At 38.9% G+C, this 22,013-nt stretch overlaps 1 protein-coding gene across 5 annotated transcripts in view; it reads right to left on the bottom strand.

Moving 5' to 3' along the window:
- Window positions 1-1,331: 1,331 nt before the first annotated feature.
- Window positions 1,332-22,013, bottom strand: part of TMEM168 (transmembrane protein 168) — a 29,990-nt gene continuing 9,308 nt past the window's right edge. For 4 of the 5 annotated variants that reach the window (XM_075147546.1, XM_075147524.1, XM_075147535.1 and 1 more), the window contains exons 3-5: window positions 13,962-14,104; window positions 11,565-11,839; window positions 1,332-6,097 (exon numbers count right to left, since the gene is read on the bottom strand). In XM_075147546.1, the coding sequence (XP_075003647.1) occupies window positions 5,550-6,097; window positions 11,565-11,839; window positions 13,962-14,104 (966 nt within the window). In that variant the 3' untranslated portion in view covers window positions 1,332-5,549. The remainder of the gene's footprint in view (window positions 6,098-11,564; window positions 11,840-13,961; window positions 14,105-22,013) is intronic. The other variant, XR_012673211.1, reaches the window with a different exon arrangement.

The following is a 22,013-nucleotide window of genomic DNA, read 5'->3' as shown; positions in this document are numbered from 1 at the left end:
GACCAACCCTTCACAAATGCCTGCGGTGTGCATCTCGTTCCGTGAGGACGTTGTACTCGTTCTGGGCCTGAACCTCTGAAGGTGAGCTCTGTGATACTGACAGCCTTTATTGGATCCAGCTTTCCGGCCTCCAGTATAGTACAGCGGTAGTAGCATATTTGTATTTTACTCCAGCAATGTATTCAAGAGCTGATGGAGACCGGCTGAGTGCAGTGCTGGCGCAGTAGGTAACACTGGTCAAAGCCTTTATGCACTCCTTGCTCCAAATCAACGTGCTTGAATGTTTCTGCTACACTTGTTTTCCAACACTAACATATAACAGCACCTAAGAAGAAACATTATTTGAACATTCATATGTCTATTTACACTGACTTTTATTTCCTAGGTCACCAAAAAAGCTGACCAAAAAAGCCTCCAGAAACCCCAAACCTTCTTCCACGGATGCAGACGTACCTTGGGTTGCCTAACCCAATCCGAAGAGACTTAGAATGGCTGCAGGGCAGCACTGAGGGTGAGCTGTGTTGCTCTCTAGGGTTACCTCTGGATTTGAGACCGAACAGAAAGGATCTACAGGAATTTAATTAAAAAGGAATACTGATTAATAAGTTCAAAAGTAATGGATTCAATCATGAATTAGAAGGATAAGTCAAAACTAAACTCCTTCTGTTAAAAAAGAAGAAAGTGCCACTAAATCTTCATTGTACTCAGCTAGTCAATGTGTTAAAAGCGCTGCTAATGGTGCAGCGCCCTTCTCCGCAGCTCTGGACGCTGGATTACCACCGACAGTCACCCCGCGTCACACGAGCAGCTCTGCTTCTCCTCCGTTTCACACCTAAGTCTTCACTGAGAGGTGCACGGCTCAGCCCCGGCTCGTTAAGAGTAATGCCGGGACTGTTTCTTGAACAGGGAGTGCAGGAACCTCCCCGGCAGTTTCTGAGAGGAGCAGATGTGCAGATCTGACCTCCGCAGCATTCGGCAGCGTCAGTGTCCTTCTGCTTTGTTCTCCCAGGCTTGATCTCTCTCAGACAGGAACCCTCCATTAACTTTAGAGTCAGACCTTAACTGGAGATGACAAGTTTGACTAAATACAAATACTCATGTAAATGAAGTCTTGAATTAAGGCTCTATAAAATAATGTCTCAAAGCATAAAGAACATTTTTACTAGCTTGTTGACTAAGTGATAAAAAAATGACAAGGTGAAAGGTGCTAATAATTTAAGCTAATATTTCTAATTTCCATTAAATTGTTAAACTACAGATAATCCTTAGAATATTTTCAGTAAACTCTGCTGCAATTTCTAGCTAAAAAAAAAACACTCTGAAGCCAGCTGTACAGAAAAACCCCATGTAATTCAAGAGGGAACACAAAATTCTGGAAGTCATCAAGGCATAAACAAAAACATGAAATGGAAATAAGCATCCAAAACAGCAAAATATATTTAAGCAATATCACAAATACACACCAAAAAATCTATTTACAGATCTAAAATGGGTATGTCCAGTAAAAATCCTCCCATGAAAAAGTATTTATAAACAAGAAATTTAACCCAGTTACATTGTCTGCCGCTGGCAACAGAAATGCTTTACAGCATTGCGTTAATTACGCCTTTGCAAAATAAAGAGAAAAGTTAATAAAGAAGAAATTATTTCTGGGAAGAACTTGAACTGAAGGCTGGACAACAACAATCACAAGGCATACAAAGCATAAGGAACTGCAAATACCTAACTGGTAGTGCAAAAATGAAGAAGAATGGCTTTTTTCCCCCCAATACTTGTTCAGAGAAAAACACTACTGTGAATTTGCAATTTGAAAACCTTTTAAAGACTTAAGTTTGTAGGACTCAGTGCATTTGGTTGTTTCAGCAAGGCTGGTATTATACAGGAGGTAAATGAAACAAAGTCAACATAAAATTACTGTCGTGATATAAATTTATAACAACCTTTATAACAAAATGCCTGAATATACAGTACAGAGACAAGCCTCTAAAAAAAAAGATTTTCTCCATCCAGACAATTAATTTGTAAGCATGTTACCGCTGAAGAAAAACAACTTGTATGTAACTGATAGAATATGTAACATTCTTTGGAATGAGATTTCGGTTTCTCTTTCAGGCGCTGCCCCTGTATTTCATACAGGGAACAGGGGAGGGATAACTCCTCACTCCTCACTGGGATGAAGAGCTCCTGGTGCGTTGTCCCTCAGGCTGGAGAACTCCACCTCCACCTGGCAGCGTGGGTCACGGCAGGACGCCTTTATACTAGTTGGTGTAGAGGCAGGGAATTAATACTGTTGAATTCCTGAGGCTCATCATCCCACACCCTGGGTTTTATTGCGTTTTGAAACACACAAGAGAGTGTCTTTGTCCAAAAAAGGCCTCACAGTTTTGAATGGCTGTAAACATTTCTTTTAGTTTAAATCAGCATTTTCACCTTTGCTGTTTAAAAAAAATAATAAAATCAAAAGTAGGAATACCTTAGCTCATGTTAAAACTATTTCAAATTCAGAAAACTACAGAGTTCTTTAATTGAGAAAACTGAAACAAATCTGCAAACACCCGATTAGTTTTGCAAGTAATCTTTTTGCTATATTTTTAGCTGACTCTTTATCTAACTTTCAGCAAACTGCTAAAGATCACCCAGTCTATCCTAGGGAAAATCTAACAGTTCGGTAAGTAAGCTTAATAAACAGAGGCAAAAGATCAGCACCAACTGTTGCCTTTGTTCTGCCCAAAGCTAGGCCCGTCACTGCACTGCAGAAGGGATACTCCATTTTAGTCTGCTCACAGTCCCAGGACAGGTCAGGAGTCCCACACTCTTCCTGTTCCCTTGATATACAAAAATAAAGGTTCAGATATGTTCATGAAAATGTAACAGTAGCAGGTACAAAGTAAGATTTACCCATTATAATTAGCGAGAAGCGTTATGGTTGATGTTCAAAGCTTTTCCGAAACAAAAAGGACTAACTTCTTGACTTTCAAATGTTCACAGGGTGACTATCGGGTATTACAGTGTTGCTTTAAGGGGACTTTCTTAAAAATTTCTAGTGCTCAGATGCAATCAGATGAACTTTGACTGAAGAGCAGTGAAAATAATGGTGATTTTACAAACCAAATGATTGCTTTTATGCAATCTTTTTTCTCTATACTCAAGGGTTGTTGGCCAGAAATGGCTGAAAACTACTTCTGCAGAGGCGGCAGTGCTGCTTTTCTACAACCTGACAGATGCTCGTTCAGCCTAACTTCAAGTATCCAATTTATGTGCTTGAACGAGAAGCTTATGTACCCAGCCCAGGCTCCAGAGGACGACTTAGAACAGAAGTGCTCTAAGGTTATTAAACAGACGTAAGGGATTTGTCTGCTTGACCTTTGGCAAAAGCAAAACAAATCTAATAGGCACAATCACAGGAAAATTCATCCTAAAATAGAGATCAAATGAGTCTTCCTCCAGAAATATTTATTTCTATTTGTTAATGAGCAGTGGAGCACTTCAGGTTGCTAGCATGGATTTAGATGTCTAGCTTTCAGACATCTGAAATTAAATGAGATGCCTCCTACCTCAGGCTCCCATGTTAGGAACTTAGGTAGGATATCTGAACTTAGATGGTGAGATTACCCTCTCAGGTAAGGGTACTGAGAACTGAGAACTGCCACCTCTCGAATCCGTGACAGAGCTGCAATCACAGCATTTACTTAGAGAAGGCCCAAGGGAACTGAGTCTTGGTAGGATATCTCATCTCATCTCTCATTCCTTTATCCCCTTTTCACTTTATGGAAGGGGATGGAGACAGGCAAAGCGGGGTGGGGGGTGGTGTCTTGCTAAACAAAGTTGTGTAATACACGCTAATGAAGAAACTTAGTGGCTGTCACTTGTATCCTACAAAAATCCTACAAAAATCACCATTTTGAAGTTGGTGGATGCAAATTACTCTGGCTATTGCAGAGCTCGTAATTTAATCACACATTTTATTTTCAGGAGTTACTAACGGGTATCAGTGTTAACAGATTCTCTAACTTAGCTAGCTAAGAAGTTCAAATGGAATTAGAGAAAACCCTTGAGGGCAAAGACTTAAAGAACTCCTAAAATATTTTCATGTATTTAAATAAAAAAAAAATTAATACATTATATTTTAGACAAATACCAGCTAATGCCTAACATTTTTATTAAAACACTGATGGAAACAGAAAAAAAGTAAACTCTAGGTCTACTGGATTGCACACATGTATGCAAAAAACCCACCACAAATTGTACTGTCCTAGCCGCTTAGTTGTTTCACTCCTTATTTTCTGCACTTGAGAAAACAAGATCAGAAAGCTATGCAGCTTCTCTGACTGAAGAGGAAATGCCGGGGCAGGATTTCTAGGGTCCCATCCAGCTCTTCAGTGGAAGGATTAAAATGAGGACCTTGTGGCTGGGAGAACAGAGATGAGGAATACTCAGGATTCTCCTGTCCTAAGGGAATAATCTATTCTTTCTGACAAACTTTGCTCATAGTTTTAATAGATAATGAACTCATCAGTCCAATCCTGTACTCAGCATTTTACAGAATCGAAGTCTTAGGCACAGCAAAGACTTCAGATAAACACGGAAGCAAGGCAACACCTGCATTTCCATTTTTTATCTATGGATTATTTTCTTTGTTAAGTTCCTTGGGTTTTGTTTCTTTTTTTCTTCAGGGTAGCTTTTCAACATACAAACTAGTAAGAGCCTGGAAAAGACAGAACCACCCTAACAGGTGAGGGAAAAACTCTCAGTGCACTTTTTATTTCATATTTGAATTAACTACTGGCGATAGTTACAAAAAAAAAAAAAAAAAAGATCACCAGCAAGATACTGAATTTTGAAAGTAACACTGAAAGTTTTTAAAACTGCACTTCAGGAAACATTGTCCGAGCAGCATCAGAACATTAGAGGGTTGTCTGATTTCCTTGTTTTCTGTGGCAAATTTCCACTGGTGGCAGTAGAGAATTGTGGCAGGGTAAAGATGTAAAGATGTAAAAGGAAATAAAACTAAAGATTCTTGGTAGCTACTTACCTACAATGGCTATTCATTCTTCTCTTTTATTTTTTTGGCTCAGTGCTGTTTTATAATACCCTTGACCCCACCATATAATTTCAAGGACATATAAATTGATTTGAGTATTAGCTTGGTTCCTTTCCTGTATTTGAACCTTATAGTGGATATAAATGACAAATAAGCATGCTATAACATTCACAGGAGCGGTTGTCCATCAAACTGGTGACTCTGAACGAAGGCTGCTTTAAGTAACGCATATGAACACGCGAACTGTCTCCAAAATGCATGGTCATATTAAATAAGTCTCTTACATATGTACATACAGACCAGTAACACAACTCAAATATCATAGTCCTACCCTCTTCTGTTTAAGATTGCAGTTCCTATCTGTTGCATATACTGTAGCTGCTCAAAGAGCTGAATAAAGTGAGCGTAGCAGACTTTTTCAGAGAAAAATAGTCATATAAAAAGTTGTAAGTATGGTACAGTGAGAAAGTTCCCAGAGCTCTCACTTCATTTTCTCTTTGGTTGCTAATTAGGATTTGACGAGTTTGAAGCCCTGTCCTGTGTCCAGCACTGTGGGAAGAAACCAACTCATTTTCAGCCTTTTCAAGCACCTAAAACATGCTTTACAGACCCAGAACAGATTGAGACCACAAAACCAGTTTGCCAAATGTACTAATGGATAGGTGATACGTGGGAAGTATATCATCCAGTGTTTGGCAACATCGCTTCCCGTCGGCAAATGCAAAGTGTAGTCGCTCCAGTGTTTTGACACACCATACACCGCTTTCACTGTACGTCCCTTTTCGGACCAGCTGATGTTACTGTCGGGGTTACAGTTGTACTCAACCCATTGCCTGGTGAAGTCACCGAGCTGTGGAGGGTCTGCTTCCTCGATGTCTACAACTCTGGCCATTTCTGCTCCTTGCACGGCAATATACTGGTCATTCACTTTTCTTACTTCTTTAACCCAAGGCTGAGAGTTCTCACAGTCTAAAACGATGATGAGTCGAGAACAAAAAGTGCTGTTCTTTTCTCTCCACCACTCCAACAGTGTGTCAAGTCGTAAAGCATCACCCCCTGCCACAAGGAAAAAAAGATTTAATATTAGGATGAAGAAACAGAAACCTAGAATTTTCACTGCGGGTTCCAAGAATCCCTTATTTTAACAACCTGGACAGATATAAAAGAAGTTTTCAGCTGATCCTCCCTGTTTGTAGATGTTGCAGATCTCCAGAGAGGTATTAACTGATTCTACCTGACTTGCTGTGGCAGATGAGGCCATTAACTCACCCTTGGTTAAAAAAAAAAAAAAAAAAAGGAATTCCCTCACACAGTGAAAGAAATTACGGCCTATTGAAGAAATCTGGAAATACCTAAACAAGGAAAGAAAATCTGAAATAGAGTTTATTTTGTATTAAATCTTAATAATTTTAAGAAAAAAAAGGGACCCTTTTTAATATGTTTTTATTAATATTAAAAAGGACTCCAAGCTTATCCTTGCCAACTATATCCTGGGCTGCATCAAAAGAAGCATGACCAGCAGGTTAAGGGAGGTGATTCTCCCCCTCTACTCTGCTCTCGTGAGATCCCACCTGGAGTACTGTGTCCAGCTCTGGGGCCCCCAGCATAAGAAAGACATGGACCTGTTGGAGCAGGTCCAGAGGAGGGCCACGAAGATGATCAGAGGGCTGGAGCACCTCTCCTGACAGGCTGAGAGAGTTGGGATTATTCAGCCTGGAGAAGAGAAGGCTCTGGAGAGACCTTATAGCAGCCTTCCAGTACCTGAAGAGGGCCTACAAGAAAGCTGGAGAGGGACTTTTTATAAGGGCATGCAGTGATAGGACAAGGGGTAATGGCTTTAAACTGAAAGAGGGTAGACTTAGATTAGATATAGGGAAGAAATTTTTCACTATGAGGGTGGTGAGGCACTGGAACAGGTTGCCCAGAGAAGTTGTGGATGCCCCATCCCTGGAAGTGTTCAAAGCCAGGTCAGATGGGGCTTTGAGCTACCTGGCCTAGTGGAAGGTATCCCTGCCCATGGCAGATGATCTTTAAGGTCCCTTCCAACCCCAACCATTCTATGATTCCTCTTTTAAGGAAAAGAGAGGACTTTTGAACACAACACATGCTAACTGGGTTAGCCCCCTACAGGCACAACCATCACTTTGGCTTGCAAAATTAACATGACCAGAAATGGAGAGATTCACTCTATAGACACAGTTGTCTTCAGAGCTTCAAGAAGATTAAAATTGGTATGGATTTACAGCTCAATGAAACAAAAATCTCATAGGAATTTTTCCACAGTATTTACTTCCTATCAGCTGAGAAAACACGTGCAACTAGAGTGTCCAACTTCTCACATTCCATCTCAGCTCTTGCTCCAACAATGCTTTGAAAGAGCAGATTGTAATTAAACAAAGTCACCTATAGTGGGGAGCCCTTCTGCTTAAATGTAATGGATACTGAAGGATCTATGTAGCTTTGAAAAGCAGACTACTTACTCAAGTGCCTAAGGAAAAGATCTTGCAAACAAGTGAATGAATCTCTGTTGGGTCCACAGTGACTATTAATGTGAAGAACTGATACGTCCAGGTGTTGGCAGGTTGGACTATGATACAGATTTACAACAAAAACACTCTAGTTTGAAAATGTCAACTTTTAAAAAAATGAAGACTTTTAGAAGAAAGGTAGAAAAATGTGATTTAAAGTAACTGCATTTTTATTCCATAGTGATTTTCATTGTGGAATATTACATTTAGCACTGTTTACAATCTTGTTAGTAGGAATTTAACTGCACAGATGAATCTCAAACAGAACAGCTGCATATTTCAGCACTTACATTTCTACCTGTAAGGGGTGACAAAAAGTGCTTCAAATTAATAGCTCAGAGTTAAAGCTTTGAGCATGCTATTGCAGTTAAAGTAAAAGCAAAATTACAGGGCTACAACTTTCTCAAAAAAAAATACAAACCTGGAAAATTTAGTACCAAAGAAAATCTTAACATACAAACCTACAATAATGACTTGTCTTGGTACATGATCCCCAAATTGCTGTAGTTATTTACAGCAGAGACTTGTATAGAAGCAGTTTCCCTTTTCTAAGTAAGCCTTCTTGTGTCAATCAGCAGTAAAAATTTCTTTCTTTGTTCACGTTTTAAAGACTTATAAATAAACCTTATTTTAGTGTAACTATGCAGGGGTGCAGGTGATTTCAAAACAGTACTGGACAGAACTGCCCCAAGAAAACCATCTCATTCTTCACACACACACACAAACACATGCTCAGTTTCTAACCCTACTGTCCTGGTTCCAGCTGGGACAGGGTTAACTTTCTTCCCAGTAGCTTGGGGGGTGTGCTGTGTTTTGGGTTCGGTGTGAAAGGAGCGTTGATGGCCCATTGATGCTTTGGCTGTTGCTGGGTGATGCTTGCACCGGGAGGGGGGAGCACAGCCGGGGTGGTGGACCCAGCTGGCCAATGGGGTATTCTATACCATGGGACATCATGCATGATATAAAAACCAGGTGGGGGGGGGCTCGCCCCCCCGTTCGTGACACGCGGTTGGTGGTCGGTGAGCAGTTGCATTGTGCATCGCCTGCTTTGTGTATTCTGTTATTGTTGTTGTTCTCATTGTTATTATTACTGTTCTACTTTGTTTTATCTCAATTATTAACCTGTTTTTATCTCAACCCGGGAGTTTTCCTACTTGTGCCCTCCCGAGTCTCTCCCCCATCCCACCGGGCCGGGGGGCGGGGGGGCGGGGGGGTGAGCGAGCGGCTGCGTGGGGTTTATTTGCTGGCTGGGGTTAAACCACGACACCTACTGACCTCAAACACATGGTCTTATCAGCCAGCGCAAAATTTTGGCACCAAGCTGTGTAAGAAATCTATGTGTCTGGCCACATCTGGCTCTTTGGCAGGTTTCGCAGGCAGTTAATCCAACAGTTTCAGCAATAGAGACAAAGCTTCATTAGCCCAGCTCTTGCCTTTGCCTTCACTCAGAGAACATGACCTCCCAGGTCATTTGACTGCTCACACTTTATGCATGACTAGTTAACAGTTTCTTTTATACACCACTGTATTACATCTCAGCTTCCAACAACAGAGAAACATCATTAGTGAACTAATAAATCCAGTAAGCCTCCTTTAAAGGATGTCATTATAAAGCAAAGACTACGCTGCTACTGCTGTGCTGTATCATGGCATAAGCCGGCAGTAAGACACTACTTTTCCTATTAGATCCAAATGTTATATTTCATTGTTGCCACCTCTCTTCATCCTCTCCAGAGGTCAGAGGACAGTACACATTACAGGAACTGATGACCAAATGCTCCATCTGTCAAAAAATGCCACTGTCCAATACATGCGGTACAATTACACAATCAAACAGCCTTCGTCTTTTCAGTTTATACTCTAAGTTACATTCAGGGGCATTGCTATCTGGAAGGAGTATCAGGTTACACTCCATGATTTATCTAAAATTAGTCACAAAAAAGGATGCAAGACAGCTGCCTCTTCCTCTCCTTTATGTGACTATACATATCTCCAAGTAGAAGCTGAAGATGTGCTTGGATAGAGAACTGAAAAGCAACTTTGTGAAAAAGCTGAACACCACTGCATTTAGAACCGTATCTTTCAGCACAGAAACTTTTTTTTTAATTTTAACAGTTACCTTGGCCCTTATCCTAGAAGTGAAGACAGAGTTTAATTTAGGCTGCAGCTACCTGAAGAGGTATACAGAGACCCGAGCTCCCCTGTCACACTCCAGGCTGGCCAGATATAAGCCAGGACTGGGCTGGAAGCTGTCCAATTTTTGCAGCAACATCTGGCTCTATATATGCCAGAAAGCTAACCGCGTCTACGCTGCTGGCTGGGGCACGGGTGGGAGGCACGGTTTTGCTGCTAGCCTGCTCCACACAATGTGTGGGCACGTTCAGCAATTGCACAGGGTGGCAGCTGCTCTTATGGCCAAGACCACCCTATTCTCGGCAAGGTCATTCAGTCACCCTGGCGTACACCACAGTACACCACTTGCGCTAAGCTCAGAGTACAGCTGTGGCTTTTTCAAAATCACTGGTACAGATGAAGCCTTTGAGAAAAAATACGCGTTGCTCTTCAGCAGGTGTAACAGTTCAGGCATGGCGTTGCACCAAAACAGGTATACGGCCTCCAGATGAAAACTGACCTGCGCCTGAACGCCTCAGCATGACCACACGCAAAGCTAGTATCTGTCTACACTGTTGAAGAGCACAGCGGAGAGAGACTGCTGACAAACAGCCCAGAGCTCGCAGGCAGAGCGCTATCCAAGAGAATTAATTCTCTCCCAGGAAGAAAAAAAGTTGCAAATTTTCAATGTATTTACTACAAGATTCACTTTTTGCACACAGCAACCTCAGAAGCCCAGTTCCATACAGCAGGAGGGCAAGGCTAAACCTACCAATGATTTGAAAACGTCAGTAGGTTTACCAAAGAATACAGCTGAGATAGGACTGTCCATTATAAAGAGATCAAAAACAGGCCAAGAAAAGGGGAAATGCGGAAGTCTATGCCAACCATATGACGAGGCATTAAACCGGCCCTTTATATAGGGGTTTGTAGTCTTGAGGCTACACTGCACCCACAGTGACTCAAACTCTAGGATGTCAGCAAACCATGGCTGTTTTCATGATACAAGGTTTACTATATATTTGAAGACCTGCTTTTCTATTGTGCATTGTATACCTGCCTCCTATTTCTTTTATTGATTCTATCTTTCACAAAAAAACCAGAGCTCATCTTAAGGACATGAATGCAGTCCTTTACGACAGCCTAACTGACACAGTGACACAGAACATTGTATAATTCATTGCCATGTCCAGGGAATGAGAAGACATTATGCTTGTTCATTACAGTGAACAAATATTCCTCAAAATATAGGGGAAATCTGTCTTTAGAGCAGGAGGGGGTCATTTCCACTTTACTTTTCTGGAAAAAAGAATCTTAAAGTTAACTTGTTGAATTGTAAGGGGAATATGAAGTCATGTTTAAACTTGTCAGCATACATTTGGGGTCAACAATATTTAGACAACTTTGAGAACAAGAGTAAGATTAGTTAGCTGCAAAAGGATTTTTATCAAATACTAAAATGAGATAGAAGTTCATAAAGTAACATATCCGACTGTCATAAAGAGCAAGGTAAGGAAAGAGCTGCTTCTTTACATCAAGTTAACTGCATACAAAAGGGGTTCCGAATTTCTCCATTCTCTCCACTAGCAGAGGTAGTTAGCCTGCAACCTTGCCTATTTTGATGATTCCTTGTAGCCCCTGAATCTCTTAACAACCACGCTCTGTATATTACCCTTTCCTTTCTTCATTCCCTGCCAGGAGCTTGTATAAACCTGTTCTCCAAAGACTGGTCGTTCTTTGCCATTCTGGACTATCAGATAATAAATTTGACCAAAACTTCAAAGTTTTGCAATACAGGATGATTTTTTTAAAGAACAAGTTAATTGATTTGGAAAGTTTATCAATACCAAAACTATTAATAAAAGAATCTCCAAACCAGTTACCTGCCAGTGCCCATTCGCCAGTGCCATGTGAGTGACCACTGTAATATAAAATGTAGGTATCATGTCTGGGTCCATCTGCGGTGCGAAGTTCAAGAAAAGACTTGATCTTGGAGTGAAGGGTATCAAAGGTCAGTCCGCTTGTAGAGTAATCACAACCATACGTCTCAATCATGTGATATGCAAAAAATCTTTGGATGGCATTAAGCATGCCAGTAGACCTCAGATTTAACTCTTGTACATGCTCAGGTGGAAGAAGAGTTGGTTGGCCATCCGGACTGAAGAGAAGAAAAACAGCTATGATTATGATTTATAATTATTTCATGCTTAGCGGACTTTTAGCAAGTGGTGATTTTTTTCCCTGTGAATATTTTCTCTGCTGTGAAGTAGCACTGTTCTAAATTCAACTTGACTTGAAATGTACAGTTTATAAACAATTCAAAATACTGTATTTGAGTGAGGGACCACTATCTCCTACTCCCTTTTGTCACACTTCTTCACTTCAAAGCATAGTCCTTACACAGCTCCATGCTATCCCTGCAGCTGAGAGACAGAGGGAGAGAGAGGGGAGCTGTGATGTGAACATGCTGGGTGGGCTCCAACGATTTCATTAAGTCCCCCTGAAAGAGCACTGCCTTCAGACAGGCATTTCTTCACACACAACTGGAAAGAAGCGCAGGGAGAATGAGTGTTAGTCTGCACAAAACATCATGCAAACTAGTTTCCAATAATGGACTAAAGAGAAATCCAAGTACACATTTTGCTCAGCTATTTTGAATTAATTTATCTCTGTTCCAAACTAGCCTTTATCCAATATGGTACTCACGCAAATACAGTAATTATTACTTGTATGTGCTGTTCATATGCTGATCTTTCAGCATAAGAAATATGTTTCAGATGATGGTATTCACCGCTTAGAAAATGAAAGTTCTAAGAAAATTACAAACGAGACCTGGAACAAACCATGTATATATAGATGTTTATGTGTGTGTATATATATATGAATATGCATATATAACAAAAAAGTCCCTGAGTTCTCTGGGCAATGGACAGATTTTGTGGATGAAAATATGGAGATGGTCTTACTCTACTAATACAAAAATATGACTTCTGTTTTTTATATATATTTCTGTATGTATGTAAGTATGTATTTTATTTGCAAGTCAGTGTGTAAAGCTACCTGCTTTCTTTTTTGGTCTAGCTAATTAAATTTTGCACGTTCCACTACTACAATTATATTGAATACATCATCATTACTGTTTGTCTCAGCAAGTGAAGACTGAGCCCATTACTGAAACAGTCAATAAGGAAGTTTAGTTCTGTCAGGTCCTAAACAGTTGCTCAAGGGTATCTCATTCACTCAGAAACTAGAGGGAACTGCCAGAGGCAGAATAATATAATACAATGAAAGAATTAAATTATTGCCATGGAAACAAAAAGAATTTATTTCTATGTAATGTAAATTTTGAAAATTTATTTTTTTATCCCTAACAATAATTGACTACATGGATTTTTTTTAAAGAGTGCACAGCTGAAGACTGTAGATCAAAGCTCAGAAAATTTGTTTTTACAGTATTTTACACTATTTAAGATACAGTGATCTAAGATCAGCACACTACCTTCTGCTTCTTTGCCCATTAATCTTTTTCCCTATCCACTGAATGCATTACACATATTACAAGCCGGGCAGTTTTCATAAATTGGACAGTTCTATTTTTAAGCCTCTCATTTCAACTTACCACTCTGTTTGTCTTGTAACTCAAAGACGTAACTTACATAGCTCTTGTTTATCGCTTACAAAAAAAAGGTGTACGCACAATTTTAATTATACGGCGAAAGTAGCATTTGCAAGTTTAAAGCTTATAAGAAAAACACACAAATGGGCAAATAATAATAGTATAATCCCTCCACCCCCAAATGTTTCTCATATGGTAACATTTATATTGGAACAAAAAAGAGCTGTAAATTCACAATACCAATAACTGACACATAGTCCACTCGCAAATCTAATTTCAATGTCCTTTAAATGTAGACATCATCTCATATAATAGAATTCAAAATTGTTTTAAACTCATCTGTTTGGTTTATTAGATCTCCTGTTATAAAATATCTACACTCAGTCAAATGTCCCAATCTGATACGGACTGTGGAATCTGCCTATGCATGATTGGTGCGTAAAGCATTCATTGGCTTTCTAAAAGCAAATTAAATACATATAAAAAGGTGGAGTTGGAGTTACTCATTCTTTTTGGAAGGCGAGGAAAAGGAAAACTACAAAATCTGCCTATTATTTAAATTTGTATGTAATTATTGAAAAATACAAGCAACAGCACTGCATTGCCTCTACGAGCTAACAGTACACTTACACTACTGTGAAGTTGAAATACATGGTAACTATACCTGCAAAAGTTGGTGGGAATCACAACAGCATACCCAACACAGGTTCCTCCCAAGCAGTTTCCCAGCTCATGGAAAAGCCCATGAGCCATGGACTCCAAAGGTAACACGATGAGAAATGCACTCATGAAGATCCCATTGGTTGGCTAAAAAGAAAACAGAGAGATTTAGGTACTGCATGAAAAATCCCTCCTATCTGTTGGTTATGGTTTTATGAATAATTCCCTGTGTCTGATCAAACATAATGGGGCCCTGAAACATGCAAGTTATTATATGCAATGTGTACTTATTTTTCCACATATTACATGGTGAAGTACTCTAAAGACAAATGAAAGGCTGGTTTGGGGAGAAGGTGGCTACTAAGCAGGGATCACACTTCTGAAAGGAATGCATTTGAAAACAGTAACAGCACAGGACTTATGTTTAAAAGCCCTGATCATAGCTTAGCTTTACTCGTTTAAGCAGGAAAATCAAATGCCACACAATTATTTATGTGCATAAAATAAGTATATCTGTAAATATCTGCAGGATCAGGCCTTAATTAGTAAAGTACAACACAGAATATTATGTACCTAGCATCAGATGATAGCATACTATATTGCATCATTAAAAATATAGATTTCATAGAATCATAGAATAGTTTGGGTTGGAAGGGACCTTTAAAGTTCATCTAGTCCAACCCCCCCTGCCATGGGCAGGGATATCTTCAACTAGATCAGGTTGCTCAGAGCCCCGTCCAACCTGACCTTCAACGTTTCCAGGGATGGGGCATCTACCACCTCTCTGGGCAACCTGTTCCAGTGTTTCACCACCCGCATTGTAAAAAATTTCTTCCTTATATCTAGTCTAAATCTACCCTCTTTTAGTTTAAAACCATTACCCCTGTCCTGTTGCTACAGCTCTGCTAAAAAGTTTGTCCCCATCTTTCTTATAAACCCCCTTTAAGTACTGAAAGGCTGCAATAAGGTCTCCCCGAAGCCTTCTCTTCTCCAGGCTGAATAACCCCAGCTCTCTCAGCCTGTCCTCATAGGAGAGGTGCTCCATCCCCCTGACCATTCTCGTGGCCCTCCTCTGGACCCGCTCCAACAGGTCCATGTCTTTCGTGTGCTTCTTAACACCAAGAGTTTTTAAACTATTCTTTGTGGAATACTATGTATCACACAAAGATGACTTGTGAGAACATCTATGAACATTATTGCAATTAAAAAGACAATTCTTTATCAGCTACATAAATATCAGATGAGAAGAGACAACCTCTACAGGACTTTGTAGCATTCACACAGCGAATACCCTACATTAAGCTTTCCTGTTTTGTCGGTAAAAAGCAGTTTTGGAGAAGACTACACTTACTGATACATAGATGATTTCTGTAAAAAAAAAAGTTTCAAAAGTTAAGTCTCAACCACTAGCACTAGTAAAATAAAAATGGACTTCTGAAATGCCAGCTGTCAGTGAGAGGCAGAACAGATACAGATTCATTTTAATTATTTTAATATTATGTGAATGGGTTTAATGAGGCACTAAATGCTTTAGGAAGGTAGAAACAGTATTATAATATATAATTAACCAAGAACTTTAATATGGCACAGTTATTAAATATTAATGTTTGTTATGTAGCAAAGGAAATAAATTCATAGGTACGGATTTCTGTCTTGAGAAGAGTCCTGTGGCATCTGACTACATCTATGTTTTATTTGCCCTCTTTGCATAAATCTACAATATTAATGTTTTTTAAAAAACCTTAATTGTTTAACACTCAGTGATTTGATGTGGACTGGTAGTTCAGCTTAACACATAGACAAGCTATTAATAATTTAGAAAGTAAATTACACTGAAAAAAATTACACCTAAACCAACTCAGTTCTTGTTGGCACATGGCACTAACTCAACTACATTCAGTTTTTAAACACATAAATATTACATGACGGTCTGAAAGAACAGCTTTACCCACCTAATGTGCTTCCTGCCCTAAGGATACTGTTTGCTACCTGTCCTGGCTTTAAAAAGTGTCCCATTATACTTCTGATGGAAGGATCTCACCTATGTGTCCTTGAAATGGTAAAGCAATACTTCTAAACACAAATAAACACCAGAATCTGATATTAACTGGTAACTAACTGATAGCATTATTAACCGATAGCACTATTTTCAAGTAACTGGTAACTGTTAACTAATAGCATTATTCTCAAATTCCAACATCTGAAACCACTATAAAACTATATCCAGCTCCTACTATGCTTTATATAATTCATGGCAAATGAAAAGTTTATCTATTTAGCTTCTAGCTCTCAAGGACAGGAGGACGTAACACTGAGCAGACATCAAATCATGTTACAGAACAACCACGGAGAGCTTCCCTTTACCCACAGCCCTGCACACCTTGTCACAAAAGTGCAATTAATATGTTCATTGACTTGCTAACATTCGAGCTACAAAACTGGTTCGGATATAACAAGTCCATCAACAGGTGATAATGCTGGTGTTAATACTGCAATCCAATTTCATGTGGTATAATGTAATTTGATGTTTTGGTGCTAGTAATTTGAATCTACAAGGAGCAATGTGTGCCTATGAAGCACACATACATTATAGGAGATTGACAATCACTTTTATGTATATCATTTTCTTAGCCATCTCAGGAGGTACTTTGCATCATTCCAGATATATTCCTTTCCCCGTCCCAGTCTTGCCTAAACTCAGAGGGTCAGGATCAATGAGTGAGTGAGCAGATGGAATGCATTTAGGACAAGTGCAGAGAAGCATTCACACAGTGATTCTCGAGTTTTGTGTCAGAGAATAAGGATTTTCAGAATAATTTCCCCAAAACCCATACAATTACCTGAAATCACGAGAAGACAGGAAAGCTTAAAACACTGTAACAACTATGGTGCAACCTCAGCTTGTTTTGTTGTCAATAAGGAGAAAAAAATCCTGTAACTAAGACAATATAATTTTTGTTCCAAATGTATCAGCAGAAAGTGCTCATTTTTGTTGTTCAGTTTTCCAAATGCACTCAGAAAATGAAAAGTACTCAGAGCAGCAGCAATAAAAACTTACAAAGATTTGGTTATTTTTCATTCTATAGAAACCTTGTAAAATATAAGACTTTGATGAAATAGTGGAGCTCTCTAGCTAAATTAGTTTCAAGATTTCGAGACTTACTTTTGCAATTGTAGATACAAGAAGGATAATTATCTTTAAGTTAAAAAAAAAGAAAGACTTGGATCCTGCAGAAATTGAAGGGCTCATCTGGAAAAGCTTCCTATTCATGATCAGTTAGAGGATTTTCTAAGCCTTGAAAAGACTGAACGCATGGACCGGGAAGTATTATAATGCATTTTTATAACAAATTCAGCTTTTCTATCATATATAAATATGACATATATAAATATGACTTTTCTTGGATCTTGTTAGAGCAAACTGCTCTTACATTGCATTAGTGTTTTGATCACAGTGAACATATTACAAAATAAACACCACATTTGCTCATAAAAACTACAGCAATCATAATATACTAAAGAATACTATTATATTATTCCTTTATACGAATTTTATTGTAGAATTTTTCTTACAACGTACCATGTTGTTCTAAACACTCCCTGCATTTCCCCAATCCCCTAAACACATGCAAGTTATTAAGCCCAGTGTTCTGCAATAATACAACTTGAGAACATCACAAAGATTAATAAGTTTTCACCAAACTTCTGACTGAGTCTGACTTCTAAAAAATATTTACATTTAATTGTTGAAAGTACTTCTACTAATATGAAGATACTGGCAAGAAAATTCACAAGTACCTCTGAGATAAGGATCCTACATAGAAACTGTAAGGATCATCTCAGTAATCCATCTTGCTCTGTATCCTGCTTTGAGTTTGTACCAAATATTAAAGAGGAATGGGAAATATGCTCTATAGTGTTATGAATCAACTCGGCTCCATCTGAAGTTTCAACTTTGTCGTCATTTAGTGGCCATGCTACGGAAAGTATTACTAGTATGGATATTGTACATTCATAGACATCTATCTAATGTAAAGATGCTGGCACTTGCTGTCAGCACTTTCTCAACAGTTTTGATTTAGAAGAAATCTATCACTAACAAATATAAAAATGATTAATGATGTTTAGAGCAGCTCTATAGTAAAACAACAAAATATTTTAATTCAGTGCTGCAAAAAATTACTGGTGGCATTTTAAAACACCTAAACTATAAGAACTTGAAATAGCAAAAAATAGTATCTAATTAAGTTAGTAATTACTGTAAATCTGAAGATAGGTTCCTCTTTTAAGATAACAGCTAAGATGCCAGGTGGAGACTGTCAATGCTTTACTAAATCCGAAAGATTTGATGATTGGTCCTTAATGGAGCAGATGGCCATGGATGCATAGGCGGAGCCAGGAAGGCATTTTGTTCTTTCGTCTGTTCAACCCATTTTCATTCTGTTTTCAACTGCACTGGCAATCTCAGCCTGCAGTACATCCCTGTACTCCAGGTGCCCATTGATTCCAGACAGATTGCTCAAAAAGAAAACAGAAGACAGGGACCATCTCAGCAATCCCACTGAAAACATGAGAAGCTATTTTATCTCTTAGTCTTCGGGGTTTTTTGCCTTTGTTTGTTTTCTTCTAAATGAGTATTTAGGAAATACACAGTGTGTTCTCATTTCAAATAATGTAGAAAAGGTAAAATACTTCTTGCCTCTGATGACTGAAATGACAGAAAATAAAAGATCTAAACGATCAGCGAGATTCACTAGTAGTATTATCTTTCCACTTTCTTTAGCTTTTCAAGCAATGCTTATTGTTAAGTGTAACTGTTAAAACACCAGAAGAATTTAGAGGTATTTTACAGCCAAGATACATAATTTTATATTCATGGATAGGACAACTCCAGTCCCAAGAAGTAAACCACTGTTGGAAGTGGAACAATTCTGAAACTGTATTTAACAATGGAGCATTACTGACATGTGACTGACAAAAACAACAAGGAGGAAGAAAAAAAAAAAATGTTAGTTTAAATTGGAAGCCAGGTACAGAGACCTACAGAAGAGCCCTTCTGATTAAAATAGAAATAAATTACTCAACATATGTCAACTAAGATGATGACAGAATCATCGAATGGTTGAGGTTGGAAGGGGCTTCTGGAAATCATCTGGTCCAACCCACCGCTCAAGCAGGGGCCACCTAGAGCAGGCTACCTGGTATTGTATGTAAGAGACCAACAACCGAGGAGGCTTACAAAGATGTCTTTGTGTATTTCCAAGCAAAAATTCTGCCCTGCTTTCCATTATCAAAGCTGAATAATATTTACCTATTTTTATATATTCATATACACACATGGAGGTAAGTAAATACAAAATAAACAGTTCTGCCTAGCTCCTCTGCAGTGATTCTGCAAAAACAAAGAAGTATATGCTCCATGACGAAGATGACTCAGGAGAAGAAGGATAATGTGATAACTAATCTACAAATATTTGATGGATAGCTTATTCCAAATGAAAACAGGTTATGTAGATTATAGGTAAAAAGAAGCTTAAAGACAAAATTTGTAAAGTTACAATGTAGATCAACGATGAGAGGAAACTGCTTATAACAAATTATTGAATGAAAGAATAGTCTCTAGAGAACAATAAATAATCCATTACTTCTGACTATTACAACAGCCCTGGGAAAATCTAGAAAACAGTTTGCAGAGAATAGTCATCATGTTCACTGGCAGATGGATTTAACGTGTTATGTTTCCCAACCCTGACTCCTGTTCTCACCACAGGAAAGCCTGTGCTTTAATCTACATACATTTGTCCCAGCAAAACCAGAAGTGGTTGTCCATTTAAAAGCACTCTAAATGGATTTCTTATTTTTTTTAAATATAAAAATTGGAATTCCGGAATTAATGAGACTTTGACAGCAAAGCTTAACACATAAATCAGATTCTTTAGACTAACACTGAATACTTCCTTTCTCTTGTCACCAGAGATCCTCTTCATGAGCTAGGGCATTTGGAAGTGGCGGCGACCACACTGTGGATGTGAGCAGGCAACCTGACGTAGCCCTCAGGACAGGACCGGAGGGGTAGAGAGCCAAGGAGGGCTGAGCACCTACTGCAGAGAGGAAGATGGGCAGCAAAAATAAACAGGATAGCGGGTAAGTTTGAGAAGAAATGATGACCAGTGAGCAAGAGGGATTTAAGATCCAGCTTAAGAGATGATGAAACAGTTGGGAAAGAGGGAATAATGTTATTGCAAAAGAAACTGAACAGACAAGTCTATAAAGAAATATCAAGGCACAGATATGCAAGTCAAATCGGCAAGGAGGGGAAAAACTGACTGAGGAAAAGAAAGGGGGGACCTAACGATGACCAGACAGACAGAGAGGGGGGGAAAAAAAAGCAGGAGTGGAATGGCTATTTGAGAAAATATGGAGAGAGACTAGAGGGTGCAGCAGAGCCTCCAGGGGGGTATGGGGGTGAAATATTTAACTGGACAAGCAAAGGCTGAGGAGGACTGGATTAAAAATACAAGTCAGGAGGAAAAGCAGGGGAAAATGAAGAAGACAGACTGGATATGATTTGCATTCCAAACAGTTATTTAATCTGTGATGTTAACAACAGTTCCGGTAAATATAGAGGTTACTTAGAAAACTTCTTACTATTCAGAAAACAATCTTGTTTTTACAGAATTTTAAAAAAGTCACCATCTTCAATTTTATTAAGGCATTGTAAACTGAGGTTTCAAGAAACACCAGCCAATCACACCACAATAAAGACTACAAAATCACTAACTCTCTCCAAAACAAGAAAATACTTGCACATAAACTAACTTTTCTTCCATGAATAATTTGAGTTCAATAGTACTGTCCACCTAAGTACAAGTACTCATGCATATCATGAAGACTATTATTTTACTAACCCATAAAATTCACTAAAAACAAGAATAATGTACTGAAAGTACTTCATTCCATTACTTTACTTGTCTCTGACATAGTTCATTTTTCTCTCGGTAATATTAAATACAGGTCTTCCAGGGATAATAGTTCTCTTTGGCCAGTAATTCAGAAAAACTGTACTGTTACTTTGGCATAGAGCACTTAACAAAATCTGATTTTAAATTTCTGAGAAAAAGATTCCTCCAAACCTTTCCAAGATCTTTGCTTGCAATTCGAAGACCTCCACCTGCAAATTTTTCATCATTTTATTGGCTTCTGAGAGAAGTAATGCCCGAGTCATCTGCATGACCTCTGCTGGATCTTGTCACATCCAAGGGCCTAATTATGGACAGGCACATGAGTAATTGCTGAAATGAGTAAGTTGGAGTTAAAGAGTCTATTGATCTGACTGAAATTACTCACAAAAATGTAAAGGCAGGTACAGAACACTTCCTGCAGATTTTGCAAGGAAAATGTCAACGTTTTTCTACCGACAAGGCAAGGTGTCTGTCCTTTCCAGCTAAGACAGGGATCATTCTCAGAATCAGACCATGTCCCACCTGAAACATGCCCCACTAAAAAGCTGTTACTCCATTTTGGAATGCAACCAGCTTTAACAAATTACTTTACACTTCTCATGCTTCCTGAGCCCATTCTCCAGCTTCAGACAGACCTGACAATTCTGCTCTTCACATTTAAAGCTTGATCTGTCGGAGAAAGATTCTGCTCTCAGGAGCCACAGTTCTTCCCAAGCACATACCAAAGCATCAGGAACAGAGACTTTCAACCCTTGGCTTATTACAAGGGCTAAGCTCCCCTTAAAGAAAGGTCCTCGGCTAACAGGACTTCCAGCCTCAACAGTTCTGCATGAGTCAGAAAACCACTGTGTGTGTGCAACAGTGAGTTAATTGACCTGACTTTAAAAGCCTTTTCACAAAAGGAGATTTGATACTTTTCTGGAAATTTTAATCAAATAGGATACTTCTAGCCACCAATTAGCAGACAACTGTCTCTTTAGGTCTTGACCTTTCATACACTTGAGATTTATATGACGCACAGATATTACAGTTATTAAAAATGTTAAAAGGGCATATATAATGTGCCTGTAACAAAGTTTTCCATGAAACAGAAC

This window comes from Calonectris borealis, chromosome 1 (assembly GCF_964195595.1).
Source record: "Calonectris borealis chromosome 1, bCalBor7.hap1.2, whole genome shotgun sequence".
In the NCBI taxonomy this organism is placed as follows: domain Eukaryota; kingdom Metazoa; phylum Chordata; class Aves; order Procellariiformes; family Procellariidae; genus Calonectris; species Calonectris borealis.
This window is presented reverse-complemented; position numbering and strand designations above follow the sequence as displayed.